At 44.0% G+C, this 18,419-nt stretch overlaps 1 protein-coding gene across 1 annotated transcript; it reads right to left on the bottom strand.

The window, feature by feature from the left end:
* Positions 1-10,126: 10,126 nt before the first annotated feature.
* On the bottom strand, positions 10,127-18,112 carry LOC129734471 (uncharacterized). The gene has a single exon (XM_055698025.1). It carries the CDS (start codon positions 15,060-15,062, stop codon positions 14,157-14,159), a length of 906 nt encoding a protein of 301 aa, XP_055554000.1. The 5' UTR covers positions 15,063-18,112; the 3' UTR covers positions 10,127-14,156.
* Between the last annotated feature and the right edge of the window lie 307 nt (positions 18,113-18,419).

The following is an 18,419-nucleotide window of genomic DNA, read 5'->3' as shown; positions in this document are numbered from 1 at the left end:
AGCCAAGGTCAACCTTTCACAACCTGTTATATATAAACTGCTCCAGATACTTAATTTTGTTGAGTTGTGCTTAATATGTCACCTTTCCCAGATTAAATATGTTTCAGTCATAGGAAAGAAATGCTTAATTTCTTTTTCCTCTTCAAGAGCGCTCTCTTATTCCTCAAATGAGATTAACTTTTATTAGGTTGCCTTTTGCTGGTAGGTGCTTCATAGGGCTTTTATTATCCTGAGTGCAGCAGCATTATCCAAGTGGTTGAGTGTTGGAAGAAGGGTTCGCCGGAGTCAAGAAGACGCTCAATATGAGTTATGCATCTTGCTCAACTTTATTAGTATCTAACACTGCTTATATAGAATTGATACATATGCATATTCGTAAAGCAGAAATATAATTGGTTAGTAGTCTCTAAATGCGCGCGGTTCTCACACCCCTAATTATCATGACTAAAATAAGCATTCTATCCATGTAGCTAATTGTGTTGCTGTGCTTCAGCCTTGTAGTTTGTTACTCCCTATATTCCCACTCCGCTCCCTATCTTTCTTGGTCCTGCACCTGCTTTCCCAGCAGCTGTAGCTTGTTACAGCCACTGCCTGCTGGCACAACATAATTACTTGGTCTCAGGATTCAAGAATAGCTCAAGGCTACCTTTCTTGTTAACTTCAGCACAGCAACTTCAGTACAATTCTGATTACAGGCCTATTCTAATACCAGGCCTGGATTGTGCAGATCTTCAGAGATTCTAAGGCCACGCTTCTTAGCCATTCTTCTACAGTTGAGAAATCCTGGTAACCCAAATTGCCACTCTTTCAATTCAAATGATGGTAAATGTGTCATGATAATTCATATTTCAGATTACAACCAAGTTTATTATATATATACCTTTGATTTATGAAGTTCAAGGACAGCAAGATGAGTTGTTCATTGCTTGTATGTTGTAAGCCTTTGTCCTGAAAGGAAAAAGTGTTGTTTCCTGAATGATGGTAAGTTAATTAATTTCTTAATTTCCCCTAAGGCCTAGGAGTACATGTTTAAGCTGTGTTAGTTGGATGTATTTTTTAAAAAGATTTTCCCTTGGATAAAATTTCAATCACTTGTCTTGTTGCTCACTTAGATAAAGTAGGTAGATTGTGCCAGCTGGACCGAAAAAAAAAATACACCTTTTTGTCCTTCAAGATAGACTTTAGGACAGGGGTCCTCAAACTACAGCCCATGGGCCGGATACAGCCCCCCAGGGTCCTCAATCCGGCCCCTGGTATTTACAGACACACCACCACCACCACCCCGCCGGGGGTTGGCAGGGGGAAACCAAGCAGCCGCAGATGACTGCCTGCCACTTCATCCGCGCGCTGGCCCCCTGTTTAAAAAGTTTGAGGACCCCTGCTTTAGGATAACTTCTAAAGCAGTCATAAGAAATTAATCACTAGCAATAGAGTAGCATGCAATGATGCCAACTTCAAAAGCATCATACTGACTTTAAAGAAGTGCATTTGCATTTGCCATGCTGTATTCTTAAACTGAGTTTCAAAAAAAATTTATTGGTGAATGAAGACTGGAGTTTCCAAATCCAAGGAATATATTAGATTTGTTTATAAATACTGTAGGTGAGAAAAACAAAAATCAACTTCCTACCATTAACTCATTTATATTTTCAAATGATTAATGTATTCTCTATAATTTTAATCATTTGAATTAAACATACACTGTATAGGTAGAAGACTATTTGGAGAAAATAACTACAAAAAGAATACTCTTGAGTTTGAAAGCTAGAGCTACAGAGTGATTTAAGTATTACCTAGAATAAATTATTTAGGGCAGGGGTCCTCAAACTTTTTAAACAGGGGGCCGGCGTGCAGATGAAGTGGCAGGAAGTCATCTGCGGCTGCTTGGTTTCCCCCCCTAACCCCCGGTGGGGGGGTTCTGTAAATACTGGGGGCCAGATTGAGGACCCTGGGGGGCTGTATCCGGCCCGCGGGCCGTAGTTTGAGGACCCCTGATTTAGGGAGAAGTTGGTATCTAAGAATGGAAGCTACACTGACTTAGGAACCAGATAATAGAATATAGGTTAGACTATTCCCTTTTTTTCAGAAGAGCCCTTACTTTGGATTGCAAGAACATTAAGCACTCTCCTGAAATTACCTCTGTCAGGGTCCTGAGTGCACTGATAGGTGTGAATTGTCCTGACTGTTCTCACCTGGAGCCTCTTCCCAGGGGCCTCACTTAAGCTCTGGCCTGGGCTTTTACTCCTATGACATATCTCTAGTAGGACTTCTGGTTTCCAACTCAGTTTTTACTGTTCCCTAGCACTCAGATAAAAGGTGATAATGACAAAATACAGGCTGAAGAACACATAGCTTTGGTTTTCTGCAGTTCCCTAGTGAGTTTGTTAGGCTGAAGAGAATAGGATGTCATGTGATGTGTGTAATTTAATCTTTTTACTTTGTATGGAATAATTAAATATCAATTAGGCCAGAGAGCTCATGACCCTGACACTAGTGTAATGATTCTTTCTGTGAAATCACATGTGAAAGAGAAGTTGTGTCTTCCAGTCTTTGCAAACTTTCCTATTAAGTATTTATCTAAAATTATAGGAACAAAGCCTCTCAATGGTAACTATAGTTACAAGACTATACAGTGTTGTCAGCTCCTGCTGAGCTAACCAGGTTCTTTATCAGGAATATTCTTACAACACAGTATGCAGAAAATGGTAAAACCTTCATTTAAATAAAGCTTTAGTATTGTGGTGGGTTAACTTTGGCTAGCTCTAGGTGCACTCTCCCACTCCCCCTCCTCAACAAGACAGGGGAGAAAATAGGATTAAAAAGTTTAGGTGCCAAAATAAAGACAGAAATTGGGAGAGGTAATGGGCAAAACTGGACATTTCCAGAGAGTGGAATAATTGTGGGGAAACTTTTGTTGTTGTAATGCAGAGAAGGGACAAGGAGTAGAGTTTTATTGTGTGAGTGAATTGTCCATATTTGTTGGTATTATGATGTTACTTTGGTGTGGGGGAGGTTTTTTTGTGCATAAGTGAAGCTTGTGATGAATGTATATTTTAATGATAGTTCTTAAATATGCGTTTCACAGAGATGAGGGGTGGAATGTATTGGGTTTACATGGCAAGGTTTTGGTAGCAGGGAAGCTACAGAGGTGGCCTCTGTAAGAAGAGACCAGGAGCTGCCCCTGTGCTGGACAAAGCCAGTTCCAGCTGACTCTTTAACACACCCACTGCTGGCCAAAGCTGAGCTAGTCAGTGAAGGTGGTGGCACCTCTGTGGTGCTGCTGAGTGAGTGTCTGGCAGCCAGCCAAGGTTGACCCACCACAAGTATGATCAACTATACTAGTATATTAATTTAAGGTGCCAGTTAATAACCCTTGGTATGTTACTGGTCTCTTGCAGACATGATGCTGGGAAGGGATATGTGGATTAAGGCTAGCTCAGATCCATCACACCTCTCTGCAGCAACTTTTGATCTTTAAATATCCAAATGCTGGGCTGAACCATGTGTACGCCTCCTGGTTGGCCTGTTAATTAGCTAGGGGTCACAGATCTAGTACTTTTCCACTCACAAAAATAACTTGTTATGATAAAGCATTTTGAAGGATGCCAACATCCCCACATAATTATCTTATGTGGTGGAGTGGGGGGTAGGGGCTTTCAGCTCTCTGATGTTACAGGAATAAGCTAATTTTGTGGACTTGCACATACTGATTTTTCAGGAGAAAAACACAATTCCTTCTTTTGTGGGTGCACAGTATAAGAGATCCTGGAGCAGTCATGAGGGTTAACAAAGAGAACTACTAGCAGTGGATGAGGATCAAGTCAGGGATTACTTAAGAGAACCTGACCCTTACAAGTCCATGGGAGTTGAGATGATGCATCCAAGGGGGTTGAGAGAACTGTCTGATTTCTATGCAAGGCCACTCCCTATTATCTTTGAAAGGTTGTGGATATGGGGGAGGTCTCCAACAACTGGAGACAAGGTAAATGCAGCACCCATCTTTAGTAAAGTTCAACCTGGGGAGCTACAGACTGGTCAGCCTCATTTTGATTCCTGAGACAAGCAGGGAGCATGTGTCAGGGCTCTGAGTGCACCAAGTGGATGAGGTTAGTCATCCACTTACATCCTCTGCTTATTGGTCAAGGTACTCCATTTAAACTTGGGCCTGGTTCAGATTGTGTGGTAGGTTCTATTTTATTTACTTGAGATAGAGTGGCTTTTTTTGTAGTAGTAGTAGTCCATGTGTTACTGTGCTTTGTATTTGTGGCTAAAGCAGTGCTGATAGCACACCAGTGTTTTGGATATTGCTGAGTACTACTTGCACAGTGTCAAGGCTTTATTTTCCCCTCCCCCTGTCTGCCCTGGTTCCCTATCCAAATGAGTAGTCTGGGAGCAGGCAAGAACTGGGGAGGGGATGCAGCTGGGACAACTGACATGAATAGACAAAAGGGATAATCTGTACTATATAACGTCATGATCAGCAATAAAACTGGGGGTACAAGAAGAAGGGGGGGATGTCTTCTGAGGTGGCCATTGCTCAGAGGCTGGCTGGGCATTGGTCTGCTTGTGGGAAGTGATGAGTAACTGCTTTTCCATCATTTGGTTGGGTTTGGTTGGTTTTTTCCACCCTCTTTATTTACTAAGCTGTCTTTATCTTGACCCATGAGTTTTCTCACTTTTGCTCTTCCTATTCTCTCCTCTGTGCTGTGGGGGAAATGAGTGAGCAGCTGTGTGGGTACTCAACTGCTGGCTTGGGTCAATCTACCACATAGATATACCTGTCTCTGGTTCTGATCTTGGCTAGACCTTGAACCTATGTTGTAGGTAGCTTATCTCTGGCCCCATGTCGTAGTTTAACCCTGGCTGGTAATTAAGTACCATGCAGCCATTTGCTCACTCCCCCCTCACAACAGAGAGATTGGGGAGGAGAGTTGGAAAGGAACTGCAGCCCATGCTGGAGCAGGGGAGAAGTGTGAGGAGGAAGGAGTGGCAGGAAGGAGCTATTATGTACTGACAGTAATCCCCTGTTCCCTCTGCACCACTTGGGGCGGTGGTGGTGGTGGTATAATGGGTAGAAGAGCTGGGAGTGAAGAAGTGAAGTTCCCCTGGGAAAAGGGGTAGAGGTTGAGGAAAGGTGTCATTTTAATAGTCATTTTTCTCACTACCCAAATACATTTTAATTGGCAATATATTAAGTTATTTTCCCCAAGTTGAGTCTGTTTTGTCCATAACAGTAACTGGTAAGCAATCTCCCCAGTTTTATCTTGACCCATGAGCTTTTTTGTCTTATTTTCTTCCCCTGTCCTGTTGAGGAGGAGTAGTGAGTAGCTGGGAGGGTGTCTGGCAGCTGATCAACATTAAGCAACCATGCAAGTGGAGTACTGCAGGGGTCTCTCCTGGAACCTTTCCTGTTAAATATAGAATCATAGAATGGTTTGGGTTGGAAGGGATCTTAAAGATTGTCTAGTTCCAGCCCCCCTGCAATGGGCAGGGACATCTTCCACTAGGCTAGGTTGTTCAAAGCAAAAACTAGCTTGGCCTTGAACACTTCCAGGGATGGGGCATCCACAACTTCTCTGGGCAATCTGTTCCAGTGTCACCACCCTCACAGTAAAGAATTTCTTCCTAATAGCTAATCAAAATCTACCTTCTTTCATCTTAAAACCATTGCCCATTGTCCTATCACTACAGGCCCTACTAAAAAGTCTATCCCCATCTTTCTTATAAGCCCCCTTTAGGTACTGTAAGACCATAATAAGGTCTCCCCAGAGCCTTCTCTTCTCCAGGCTGAACAACCCCAACCCTCTCAGCCTTTCTTCATAGGAGAGGTGCTCCAGCCCCCTGATCATCTTCGTGGCCCTCCTCTGGACTTGTTCCAACAGGTCCATGTCCTTCTTTTGTTGGGGGCCCCAGAGATGAATGCAGTACTCAAGGTGGGTTCTCATGAGAGCAGAGGGGGAGACACACTTCCCTTGACCTGCTGGACATGCTTCTTTTGATGCAGCCCAGGACACCTTTGGCTTTCTGGGCTGCAAGCACACATTGTCAGGCCATGTTGAGCTTTTCATCCACCAGCACCCCAAGTCCTTCTCCTCAGGGCTGTTCTCAATCCATTCTCCACCTAGTCTGCATTGATACTGGGGGTTGCCCCGACCCAGGTGAAGGACCTTGCACATGACCTTGTTGAACTTCATGAGGTTTGCATAGGCCCACCTCTCAACTTTGTTCAGGTCCCTCTGGATAGCATCCCTTCCCTCAGGCATGTCAACCGCACCACTCAGCTTGGTGTCATCTGTAAACTTGCTGAGAGTGCACTTGATCCCACTGTCCATGTCACCAACAATGATGTTGAACAGCACCGGTCCCAGTACGAACCCCTGAGAAACACCACTTGTCACCAGTCTCCACTTGAACATTGAACAATTGACCATGACTCTTTGAGTGTGACCATCCAGCCAATTCCTTATCCACTGAGTGATCCACCCATCAAATCCATGTCTTTCCAGTTTAGAGACAAGGATGCCATGCAGGACAGTGTCAAATGCTTCGTACAAGTCCACATAGAATGACATCAGTCACTCTTCCTTTATCCATCAATGTCTTTGTTAATGATCTGGTAGGAGGTGAAGGAGCATACTGTTGTCTTGTATTAGACAACCTGGTCTGAATTTAGTATTGACCCTGTGCTGAGCAGGTGATTGGAGTAGAGCCCTCCTGAGGTCCTCTCTTTACTGAATATTTTTGATTCTAAAAGGGGGTATCATTTTGTGATCTTTTGTGGCTCAGCTCTCCATTAAGTCTAATCTGGCAGGTAACCTCTGAAAACATCTACTGTATCAGGATCTGTAGGGAATGTAGGTACATATATAATACTAGTCTGTGAGTTTTGGTAGAGTTTTGCACCTAGCTGCTCAGCATTAATGAAGCACTTAGGCCAAGTTAAATCTAGAGATGCCCAGAAACAGACATTTAAACCCCTACAGAACAAGTACACTTCTAGTTTGACAGCACCTGCACATTGGTTCTGAGGATCTCCTCTGAATATAGGCATCTAGTAAAGCAGTCAGGCAAGAGCCCTCTACTGGCTTTGCCTAACTCCAGTATGTTAAGTAAATTTATATTGAAGTTAGTCCTAAATACATAACACACTAAAACATATTCTTTTCATTATATTTTTCCCCAAGATTACTTAATGACCTATACTGTGGTCATATAGACTAGGGTCGTAGTTTTGGTTGCATGAATCTCAGCACAGTGTAACTGTTCAATTGTTTACCCAGGTATTTGAAAGTGGTTTGCAACCTATTCTGAGCTCTGCACTGAAATACCTGAACTGCTACTGATTATGTGAGCTAATTTAAAGCAGATTTGTCCTATCTCTTGGACCTCATATTTAAAAAATATTAAAAATCTAGGCTGCATGGGCAAACTTATTATTGAATTTTTTCTGTTCAATAGGATTTATCTACCTACATCCATTTCTATATCTTTGCTCACCCATTAGTCCATTCATACATATTAAAATTATTTTAATAAGTGAATCTTCAGTATTACTTTTAAAGGAGTGAAACTTTTAAATGTTCCATTAAAATGTATAATGGAATGCATCTAAAAATAATTACACTTTTCTGTTTGTCTGAATTTCCCTTTTTAAAAAACCCCAAAGTTTGGCAAATATTAAATAAATATAAGCATTGGTGGCTTTTATTCTGAAAAAAGAAAAATTAAGGAATTGCAGGAAAAATGAAGGAATGGAACTACTGTTTCTACCTAGTCTGTCAAGGAACTGTTATGTATTACATATATTTTGTTTAGGAAATCATAGAATCATAGACTCATTTAGGAAGGAAAAGAGCTTTAATATCATCAGGTCCAACCATTTACCCAGAACTACCAAGTCTACCACTAAAACATGTCCCTAAGCACCACATCTACACATTCTTTAAACACCTCCAGGGATGGTGATTCCACCACCTCCCTGGGCAGCCTGTTCCAATGCTTGAATACCCTTTCAGTGAAGATATTTTTTCTTATATCCAATCTAAACCTCCCCTGGCGCACCTTAAGACCATTTCTTCTTGTCCTGTCACTAGTTACCTGGGAGAAGAGACCTACCCCCACCTGTCTACAACCTCCTTTCAGGTAGGTGTAGGGAGCAATAAGGTCCCCCCCTGAGTCTCCTCTTCTCCAAACTAAACAACCCCACTTCCCTTAGCTGCTCTTCATAAGACTTGTGCTCTAGACGCTTCACCAGCTTTGTTGCCCTTCTCTGGAAATGTTCCAGCAGTTCTACGTCCCTCTTGAACTGAGGGGCCCAAAACTGAACACAGTATTCGAGGTGTGGCCTCAGCAGTTCTGAGTATAGGGGTATAGGGGGACAATCACTTCCCTTGTCCTGCTGGCCATACTGTTTCAGATACAAGCCAGGATGCTATTGGCCTTCTTGGCCACCTGGGCACACTGATGGCTCATGTTCAGCCAGATGTCAACCAGCACCCCCAGGTCCTTTTCGGCCAGACAGATTTCCAGCCACTCTTCCCCAAGCCTGTAGCATTCTGTGGGGGTGTTGCAACCCAAGTGCAGGACCTGGCACATCTCCTTGTTGAATCTCATACAATTGGCCTCATCCCATTGGTCCAGCCTGTCCAGATCCCTCTGTAGAGCCTTCCTACCCTCAAGCAGATCAACACTCCCCCCCCAACTTGGTGTCATCTGCAAACTTACTGAGGGTGCAGTTGATCCCCTCATCCAGATCATTGATAAAGCTATTAAACAGAACTGGCCCCAATACTGAGCCCTGGGGAACACCACTTGTGACTGGCTGCCAGCTGGATGTAACTCCATTCACCACCACTCTTTGGGCTCAGCCTTCCAGCCAGCGTTTAACCCAGTGTAAAGTACACCCATCCAAGGTCCAGGTATAAAATATCCACAGCCTTTCCCTCATCCACTAAATGGGTCATCTTGTCATAGGAGGAGATCAGGTTCGTTCAAGCAGGACCTGCCTTTCATCAACCCATGCTGGCTGGGCCTGATCCTCCAGTTGTCCTGCATATGTCGCGTGATGGTGCTCAGGATGACTATGACCTTCCCTGGCACCAAGGTCAGGCTGACAGGCCTGTAGTTTCCTGGATCTTCCTTTCTGCCCTTCTTCTAGGGTGTCACATTAGCTAACCTCCAGTCTTTGAGACCTCCCAGAAATGTCTGCTTTAGTTCATTAAGCCTTCACTTGGTTCTGTCCAAGCATGTGAGCCAAATAAACAGGACATACACTTTGTGGCAAGAGCCACAAAGTTCTGCATGGAACTTAGACCTCATTTATAAATAACTAAGAGACACACTTGCGTTTCATATTTATAATTGTGGTATAGGTGGGTATCAGGGCTGTGCCTATGTGCACACTCAGTGCATTTAGTCATTAATTTTCACAATTAAGTATTTTTGACTAGTTGGTGCAGGAGGTCTTCAGGTGAAAATTTCAGACTGTCCTGAAGATGACCCATGGCAGTGCCTGCTGTGTACAGGCCTATTTCTATGCTTAAATGTGTTCAATAACATCCTGGGTGGATAATCTGTCTCTTCTTTCTAGACTCCCCTAGGTAGTTCCTGCTTGTAAATGGTCAAAAGAAACTTTTTCTGCAGATACAGAAATGGTCACAAGACAGTTGTTTGCGCATACTTAATTTTTTTTTCATTTTTTTTTGTGCATACATATTTTGTCTTTAATCTAAAACAATCTATAGTGATGGATAATGCATGTATTGGAGTATCTGCGTATAATCCATCTGGCCTGTGGGTCCTAAGAACTAAGCAGAAAAATGGTTTGAGTCTCAACCTATTCAACTGAAGATGCCATTGCAAGGACTCTTGCAATGGAGGCTCCTGTTACCATCTGAGCAGTGACCAACAGTTTTCTTTGAGAGATTTGTAATCATAGAACAATTGAGTTAGAAGGGACCTCTAGAGGTTTCTAGTCCATCCCCCTGCTCCTAGAAGGTCTAATTCAGGGGTCCTCAAACTACGGCCCGCGGGCCGGATACGGCCCCCCAGGGTCCTCAATCTGGCTCCCGGTGTTTACAGACCCCCCCCCGCCCCCCCCCCCCTCGCCGGGGGTTGGGGGGGGAAACCAAGCAGCCGTAGATGATTTCCTGCCACTTAATCCGCGTGCCGGCCCCCTGTTTAAAACGTTTGAGGATCCCTGGTCTAATTAGTCAGGTGCTCAGGGCCTTGTATAGCTGAGTCTTGAACACCTCCAAGGATGGAGTTTCCACAGTCTCTCCAGGATGCTGTTGGTATTTGAACCACCCTCATGGTGTTTAAAAAGAAAAAAAAAAAAAGAAAGAAAAAACCCAACCCTTTCCCTTATATGCAAATGGAGCTTCCCATGTTCCGACTTGTGTCTGCTGCCTCTTGTTTTGTTGTTTAGTACCTCTGAGAAGAGTCAGGCTCTGTCTTCTCTCTCTACCCTATGGTCACAGTACTTGCAGACGGCAATACAATCTCCCACAGGCCTTCTCTTCTCCAGGCTGGAAATAACAATACAGTTTCTCAGCCTCGCCTTCGATATCATTTGTTCCAACCCCTTGACCAGCTAAGCATTCTGCTAGACTTGCTCCAGTATGTCAATGTCTGTCTGGTAATGGAGGGCCCAAAACTGGACACAGTATTCCAAATGTGGTCTCACAAGTTCTGAATAGAGGGGAAGTATCATCTCCTCAACCTGCTGGCTACGCTCCCTTTCCTAATAATAATATATTATTATTTTACTTTTTTTAAGTGCATGTCTGTGGAACAGTTCTACAGCTGACAGGAAAGAGAAATTTACTCAGACAGAAAAATGTGGGCATGTTGTAGTGGCCCTGACCAGAGACCAATGTATGTTGAGGAGTTAGTGGTCCATATAACAGTTAAACTGAGTAGGTCCAGGCCTGTGCTGTGCTGCTCAAATACCTTGGCTGCAGGATAAACTTAGCCAGCTCATTGTAACAGAGGAGCCTGCAGGCAGCTCCCACTTGGTACTGGTGATTATGCCACCTGTGTGGACTTGCCTTTATCTAGCAAGAAGTTGTCATGAGAATATAGTTTCTGTTTGTCATGGTTTAACCCCAGCCAGCAACTAAATACCATGCAGCTGCTCCCTCACTCCCCCTGCCCAGCCCAGTGGGATGGGGAGGAGAATCAGAAAAAGGTAAAACCCATGGGTTAAGATAAGAACAGTTTAATAATTGAAATAAAGTAAAAATAAAAATAACAATAATAATTGTAATGAAAAGGAGAGGGAGAGAGAGGAATAAAACCCAAGGGAAAAATAAACAAGTGATGCACAATACAATTGCTCACCATCCACTGACCGATGCCCAGCCAGACCCCGAGCAGCAATTAGCAGCCCATGGCCAATTCACTCCAGCTTATATACTGATCATGATGCTCTATGGTATGGAATGTCCCTTTGGCTAATTTGAGTCAGCTGTCCTGGGTATGCTCCCTCATGGCTTCTTGTGTACTTGCTCACTGGTAGATCATGGGAAACTTGAAAAGTCCTTGATTTAGAGTAAGCACTACTTAGCAACAACTAAAACATCAGTGTGTTACCAACATTATTCTTATACTAAATCCAAAACACAGTACTGTACCAGCTACTAAGAAGAAAATTATCCCTGTCACATGAAAGCGGGGGGGTTGGGGGAAAGATTCCCTCAGCCCTGGGTGTTTGATCTGTCTATTAGCACCCCAGGAAAGCCGAGACCCTTGTGCCTGACCAGTCTGTCAGTGTCCCGTTACAGGGATCCTTCACTGAACAGTCCCACTGGATCAGAGAGCAATTTGACTGCCTTGTTCAGGGAAACATGCCAACAGCATCAGGGGGACCCCTCAGCGGGTTTTCCCACTTTATTTGAATATGTTACCCACTGCCGGCAACTGCTAGCACCCACAAAGTATTAATACTAAAAATTTATGGAATAACACTTTTTATTAATATAAAATTGTGACAAATTAAGGTTCGTGATTGCCGGTGATAGAGACTATCTGCAAAAACAAGCTTGAAATTATATGCAACCAAACTACATTCAACTAAACTATAATCACTACTAACAGCTAGTATGAATTAGTTATTAAGCATGCATAAAACAAAGTTCTTACACAATAGACATCCCTATGGGGGGAGAAGACAGGTTTAGCCCGACCCCAGAAGTTACAATGGAATCTTCCCCTCACTTCTCCCCTCCTCTGTCCACTTTTTATACTTCATAGTACATTGCACATTCATTTATCATACACAGGATTGGTTACAAGTTTCTTGCTTCTAATGCAAATTAGTATGCATCCTCAGATAGCACTACTAAAGTTCTCTGCTAACTATGCATGCTCCTCAAGAGGGGTTTTGCCCTCTTTTGGGGGACTATTTGAGTTGGAGGTCGTGATCTCCCACTACCACAATTAACATTGTCCTATTTTCAACTAATTTTCTGTTGATGTCAATGGATTGCAACACCTTATGACCCTGCTTCCTCTTGTAGCTAGAACTTGCCTCACTTGAAGGCTTCTTTCTGCGTACCTTAGATAATGGTGTTCTTTCCACTATCTGTTCTGTGTTTCTCATCTTCCCCAAGGCTGACTACCTTGATTAGAAGTCCCTACATTCATAACAACTTTAGAGTGAGTCAGATAGACCTAGCTTTGTGAACACTGAATCAGAACTGGGTAATCCAGGAGTTTAGGAACCAATTCCCCCTACCCTGGACTTATTTTAGTCCAGGACTAGTTCATTTCCACCACATTTAGGTGGAGCTTGAGTGACTCTAGTCATACAGATTGTTGTTACTAACTGGTATCATGTGCCCAGTGAGGTGCAGTAGTACCTTGGAGGCAGGTAACTTTGAGATGGAGGTGTGTGTTAGTATTACAATGAGATCATTTCATCTGAGGAGAGTAATTTCAGCACAATGGCTGGCTCAGCCATGGACATCTCATGGATTCTTCATGTGACAACTGCTATGCAGCTTATCAGCTGTGTGATGTCATCAAGTTCCCATTCTTGCAGGGAGCATCACAGAGCATGGCCGCAGGGTCTCTGCTCTGCTCCACCCTCAGTCACTCCTATAAGTATGTGCTGAGCTGGTAGGATGTGTTGCTTAGGGAACTGTGGTGATGTAGACTCCATTCATGCCAACCACCCTGAAGGAGATAGCTGTATTTTACCCTAAAAACCTTTCTGTAATACTATGCTTCTATGAGGACCAAATTTTTCTCTAATTCCCCCCCTCAAGATGATTTTCCCACATAATCCACCCTGTGACTATAATCACTCAAGCTTCACATGAGGGCATTTAGCGGTGTCCTGGTTTCTGCTGGGATAGAGTTAGTTTTCTTCTTAGTAGCTAGTACAGTGCTGTTTTGGCTCTGATGTGAGAACAATGTTGATAGCACACTGACGGTTTTGGTTGTTGCTGGGTAATGTTTATACTAAGTCAAGGACTTTCTGGTTTCTTGGGCCCTGCCAGTTAGAGGGCTGGAGAGGCACAGGAAATTGGGAGGGGACACAGCCAGGACAGGTGACCCAAACTAGCCAAAGAGGTATTCAAAACCATATGATGTCATGCTGAGTATATAAACAGGGGGAAGAAGAAGGAAGGAGGGAACATCTGGCATTATGGTATTTGTCTTCCTGAGTAACCGTTACGCGTGATGGAGCCCTGCTTTCCTGGAGATGGCTGAACACCTGCCTGCTGATGGAAAGTAGTGAATGAATTCCTTGCTTTGCTTTGCTTGCATGTGTGGCTTTTGCTTTACTTATTAAATTGTTCTTATCTCAACCCTTGAGTTTTACATTCTTTTCTGATTCTCCTCCCCATCCCTCTGGGTGAGGGGGAATGAGCAAGCAGCTGCGTGGTGCTTGGTTGCCGGCCAGGGTTAAACCACAACAAGGGGTTAATATTACGTGGAGTGTCAAGTGTATATATATTGGGAATATCAAACTTATGCATGCGAAATAGAAATAGCAGGTAGGATAAATGTTTCATCATACTCCAAAATTTTACGTGTAAAGCCTTCATTAAGATAAAAAGCAAAATAGTATCAATAAAACAACAACAGGGTGAAGCAGTCTGTTGAACATTCCAGTAGCAGCTGTTGACTGTCCAAAAAGTGTCCCACCATCAGTGTTCTCCATCCTTCTTCATTCTTTCTAGGACATAATGGATGTCTTCTGTATCATGATGGACTGTAATCAAAGTATTCTGTCCATTTTTCTTGATTTGTTTTAGCAGTTGAGTCAAATCCTCATGTTTTAGTAGTTTTCTCAACAACATAAGGTTCATTCCAATGGGGGTAGGTGGCAAATCTTGAATTAGTGCATAATTAGACTGTAACAGTTGGTCAGTTGTGATGGGAGCTGAATAATTAAAGTCACATCCCATAATCTTAAGAAAATTACAAACACAAATATTAGAGTGATTACTTGTATCTACCGTAGTGTTATCTACGACTAAAAAGGCACAAAGTATTCTCATACAAGCACATCCTTTACCAATATATATAAGTACAGTTTTAGGATTTTCATCAGGATATATTTCAAAATGACAAACATTTTGTTCTGTGCCAAGACAAATATCTTGAGCTTTGATGGTGTTACTTTCACAAATGAATCCTTGTTGTTCTCGTACAATGCATGAATTGACATCAGCAGTTTGCCATTTATTCCCATTTCGTTGGGCCCATACTCTATGCTCGAATGGATAGAGTACAGTTTCATTGTGGTTCAGTCCTAATGCAATGATTGGGTATATGGTATATACCGAAGCATTGTGTATAGTCAGAACAAAAGCTGTGGCTATATTGCTGATGGGGTTATAGGTGAAACTGACCAAATACCACCAGGATTGGAATTTTTTTTCAAATTCAATTGCGTTATCCCAGATTACCTCTTGAATTTCAGTGGGCAATGTACCTTCTCCACCTTCCCTTATGATTGTAGCTGTCATTGATTGTATCCACAATTGAGCCTGGATACAGCTAAGAGCCAAAGAAACATTACTTTGGACTACACCAAGTACATCTACCATCAACTGGTGGTCCTTTTGATCAATTCCCTCCCACTGAGGCAATATGTCCAATAAAAGCCATTGATTAGTTCCTAAAGCCAAAAGGGAAGATCACATTGGATGTTTCAATTTGTTTAAATCACTGGTTACTGTAACCAATTTGTTCATTAAGACTTCTGAGTCTATACCATTTAGAACTCCCAATCCTGTTCCCAGGATACCAGTCACATCTCTTTTTGGTCTTTTTGGGGGAAAGAGGGTTTGATTGTGCAGCCATGCTATCCATCCTGCATAAGAGGTCTTCAGGAACGGTGCACAAGCTGGGTGGATTGTAGAAATGTTAATTTGCATTGACAATTCTACTCTTTTGAGGGACCATGATGGGTTGAACAACACCTGCTGTTGGCCTGTGTTCTTGATCACATATGGTCCAATTTTAGAAATTTATGGAGACAAAATGTCTTTATCTGTGGGTGTGGGATCTAGTATTGAGAGGTTTGGTATCAAGGTCAACACTGATGAGGTGGCTAGTGTTGTACTAGTCTCAATAATATCTATTTTAAATTTAAATGACAGTCCCACACCAAGCTGAGCCCAAAGGCATACTGTAAAAACAGGCTGCACTAGGGTAAAATTGTACCAACAGTCCAATTGTTCAGAGGAACAGAATTTTGTATCCTTCATTCTTGGGTCTGATGTACAATTAGATACTGTGACTTGGGTGGCTTTCTCATGTCTAGATCCATTGATCAGTCTACATCCACTGAGGATTTCTTCTCCAGCTGTTCCTACCAAGCGGGGAACCCAAATTTTATTACTCCATTTACACTCATGTCTCAAATATACATGTCTCTCTTCCAGAGAGGTCCTTTTGGCCGGTTGTTGTGTACAACACCTGTATAGCCCATCAAGGCTTCCTGTATGGCTGTTGAATGTCTCAGGAGCCACTCATAATCATCACCACGGACTGGAATACTGATATCTGCCGGTTCAGTCCCATCAATTTCAACAATCCTGTCTCTTCCTTTTCTCACCAAGGCTGCTACTGCTTCAGGATGACTTAAAATACGATGTATGGGTTGCAATGGCAAAAACAACCACTCTAAAATGATTGCCGTATTTTCCCCCTTTTTCTTTTGCCTTTGTAGAATAAGGGCAAAAGGTGAAGTGGCAACGTTACAAACCAAAAAAGATAACGGATGATTCACCATTCAGCGACCACACCAGCCAGTCTGAATCTTGTGGGACACAACTTCGAGGGCAGCCCACTGTTCTGGTGAACAAGTTCGAGGACAGTTGGCTTCAGAGCCATGCAACCAGGATCGGAACGGTTGCAAATCATCGTTAGTGAGTCTCTTTGTGTGTCATCAGGGTGTAAGAGAATCGTAAAAAAGACAGAACAGTCTTTCAAGTCTATCACAACAATTTTCCAAATCTGAGGGATCATCATAAAAGGTGGAAGAGCAGGTTGCAACACTCCCATTGCTAAAACCTGATCATTAACCTTCCATAAATCATGTCCCAGCTATGTGCATCAAGATTATTAATCAGTACTGGACAAGCTAACGAGCTGGTCACCTGCCACTCTCCCTCCAAAATAGCATCACGAATAACACCACACCAACTCTGTAAAATTGGATCTTTTCTCGAGTTCAGCATCGGTGGGGTAGTTGGGCTAACTGGAGGAATTACAGGTATTGAAGTAGTAGGCAGGTTCATTTTAACTCGCTTTTCCAGGTTTCTTAATTTATCTATTACCTCCTGTAAGGATTTCTCTGTATTGTTATCACAAAGTTTCTCCCCGCCTTCTTCCTCAAACCCGTCCGATGATGTTTCAGGACGAGGAGGATATGACGTCGCACGGCGCTTTTGCCCGCCCTGACGTGATTGGTGCAGCAGGACTCGCTGCCCCGCCCTCCTGAGGAGGCTCGGCCGCCTTTTCCGGGTTCGGCTCAGTCACAGCAGGCTCTCGAGGAGTAACTTTCGGTTTGTCCGCTGTCTTATCTAAAAGCTCCGGCACTGTTGAACACGCAGGGGCGGACATACCCTTCATAGGATGAGTATGCCCAACTCCGAAAAGTGTAGCTAAGAGAGAAGGCTTAGGTGAATCACCCTTCTGCTCCACCGGCTTTTCTACACATCTCTTCCCAACGCTTCTATGGCTGCCGCCGCTACTTTTTTTTTTTTTTTTTTTTTTCGCTTTCATAGTTTCCAGAGTGTTAACTATCGACCGCCACCCCAGAGGCAATTTCCCACTTCTCTCCATTCCCTTCTCTCCATTCCGCAATACTAAACAATAAGGCGGGCTCGGCGATCTTATTCTTTTTTCGTGCCCAGCGAACTAAGGTCTCCACTTCTGTCTCTTTAACGCCCTCCCCTCTCCCAAGGAGGATGCCAGTTAACAGTTTAATTGCCGCGTCTAATTCTATCGCGGTCTTCTCAGAGCTCTCCCCTTTCACAGAAAGGATATCAGCGCGGAGAAGCCCTGCCGCGAGTTACTCGTCGCGGCCTTCCGTAGTGCCCCCCCCCCTCCCCCCCGAGAGGAATTTAGCGTAGAGTCCTGCTGCGATTTACTCTACGCGGTCTTACCACCGGCGGGGGTGCGATCTGCAGCTTTACACCGAACTCTGGACTCCGCTTTTCTCCAGCAGCTGGGGGGATCCGTGGCGGTGGGTGGGCGGGCGAGCGGGGCACGGCACGGCACGGCACGCTGGCGGGGCGCGGGGAACTGTGCTGGTGCAAGAAGAAACCTAGCCAGCGAAGCACAGTCACCGGGTGTCATAATTTCCGAGTCAAACAAATAATTCAACAAGTGTTTGACTGGTTCAGATTGTAATCCATATTGTGTAACGGCTTGTCGCAGCTGCTGCATAAATTTCTAATCAAAAGGTTTCCACGCTGCGGCTGCTGAACCATCTGGTAAAGTGGTGGTCCGCACCCGACATGCAACAGCAGAAGCAGCCTGCCACTCTCCTTCCAATATAGCGTCTCGTATAACCCCACCCAACGACTTTCGGGAGCGGCCGGGTGGAGGATAACACCTTCCTGGGTCAGGATCGGCAGTCGGCAGATGGCATTCAGTCAATTGCTGCTGCAAGCGGTTTAGGGTCGGAGGGTTTGGTTCGGGGACGGGGGATCGGGGCAGGTGCAGGTGGGGTGGGTTCAGTGTCTTTATCAGACTCTGCGTTCTCATTCAGAGGCGCACTCGGACCCGCCGTAGTACCCTCGTCCTCATCTAACAGGGGGGGTGGCTCTCGGTAGCTTTCAGGTCGGCACGGAGCACCCGTTGCGGCGGCACCCTGTGGTGTCGGTGTCGGGTGTAATAGCTCTGTCGCAGATTTTCTAATGGGCACAATTATGCCTTTTGCAGACAGAGCG

Source organism: Falco cherrug, chromosome W (genome assembly GCF_023634085.1).
Source record: "Falco cherrug isolate bFalChe1 chromosome W, bFalChe1.pri, whole genome shotgun sequence".
Classification (NCBI taxonomy): domain Eukaryota; kingdom Metazoa; phylum Chordata; class Aves; order Falconiformes; family Falconidae; genus Falco; species Falco cherrug.
Note: the sequence above shows the minus strand (reverse complement) of the source record. Positions and strands in the feature narration are given on the sequence as shown.

Coding starts and splice junctions, on each gene's coding strand:
- LOC129734471 (XM_055698025.1), bottom strand. CDS start 15,062: ATGGTAGATGTACTTGGTGTAGTCCAAAGTAATGTTTCTTTGGCTCTT.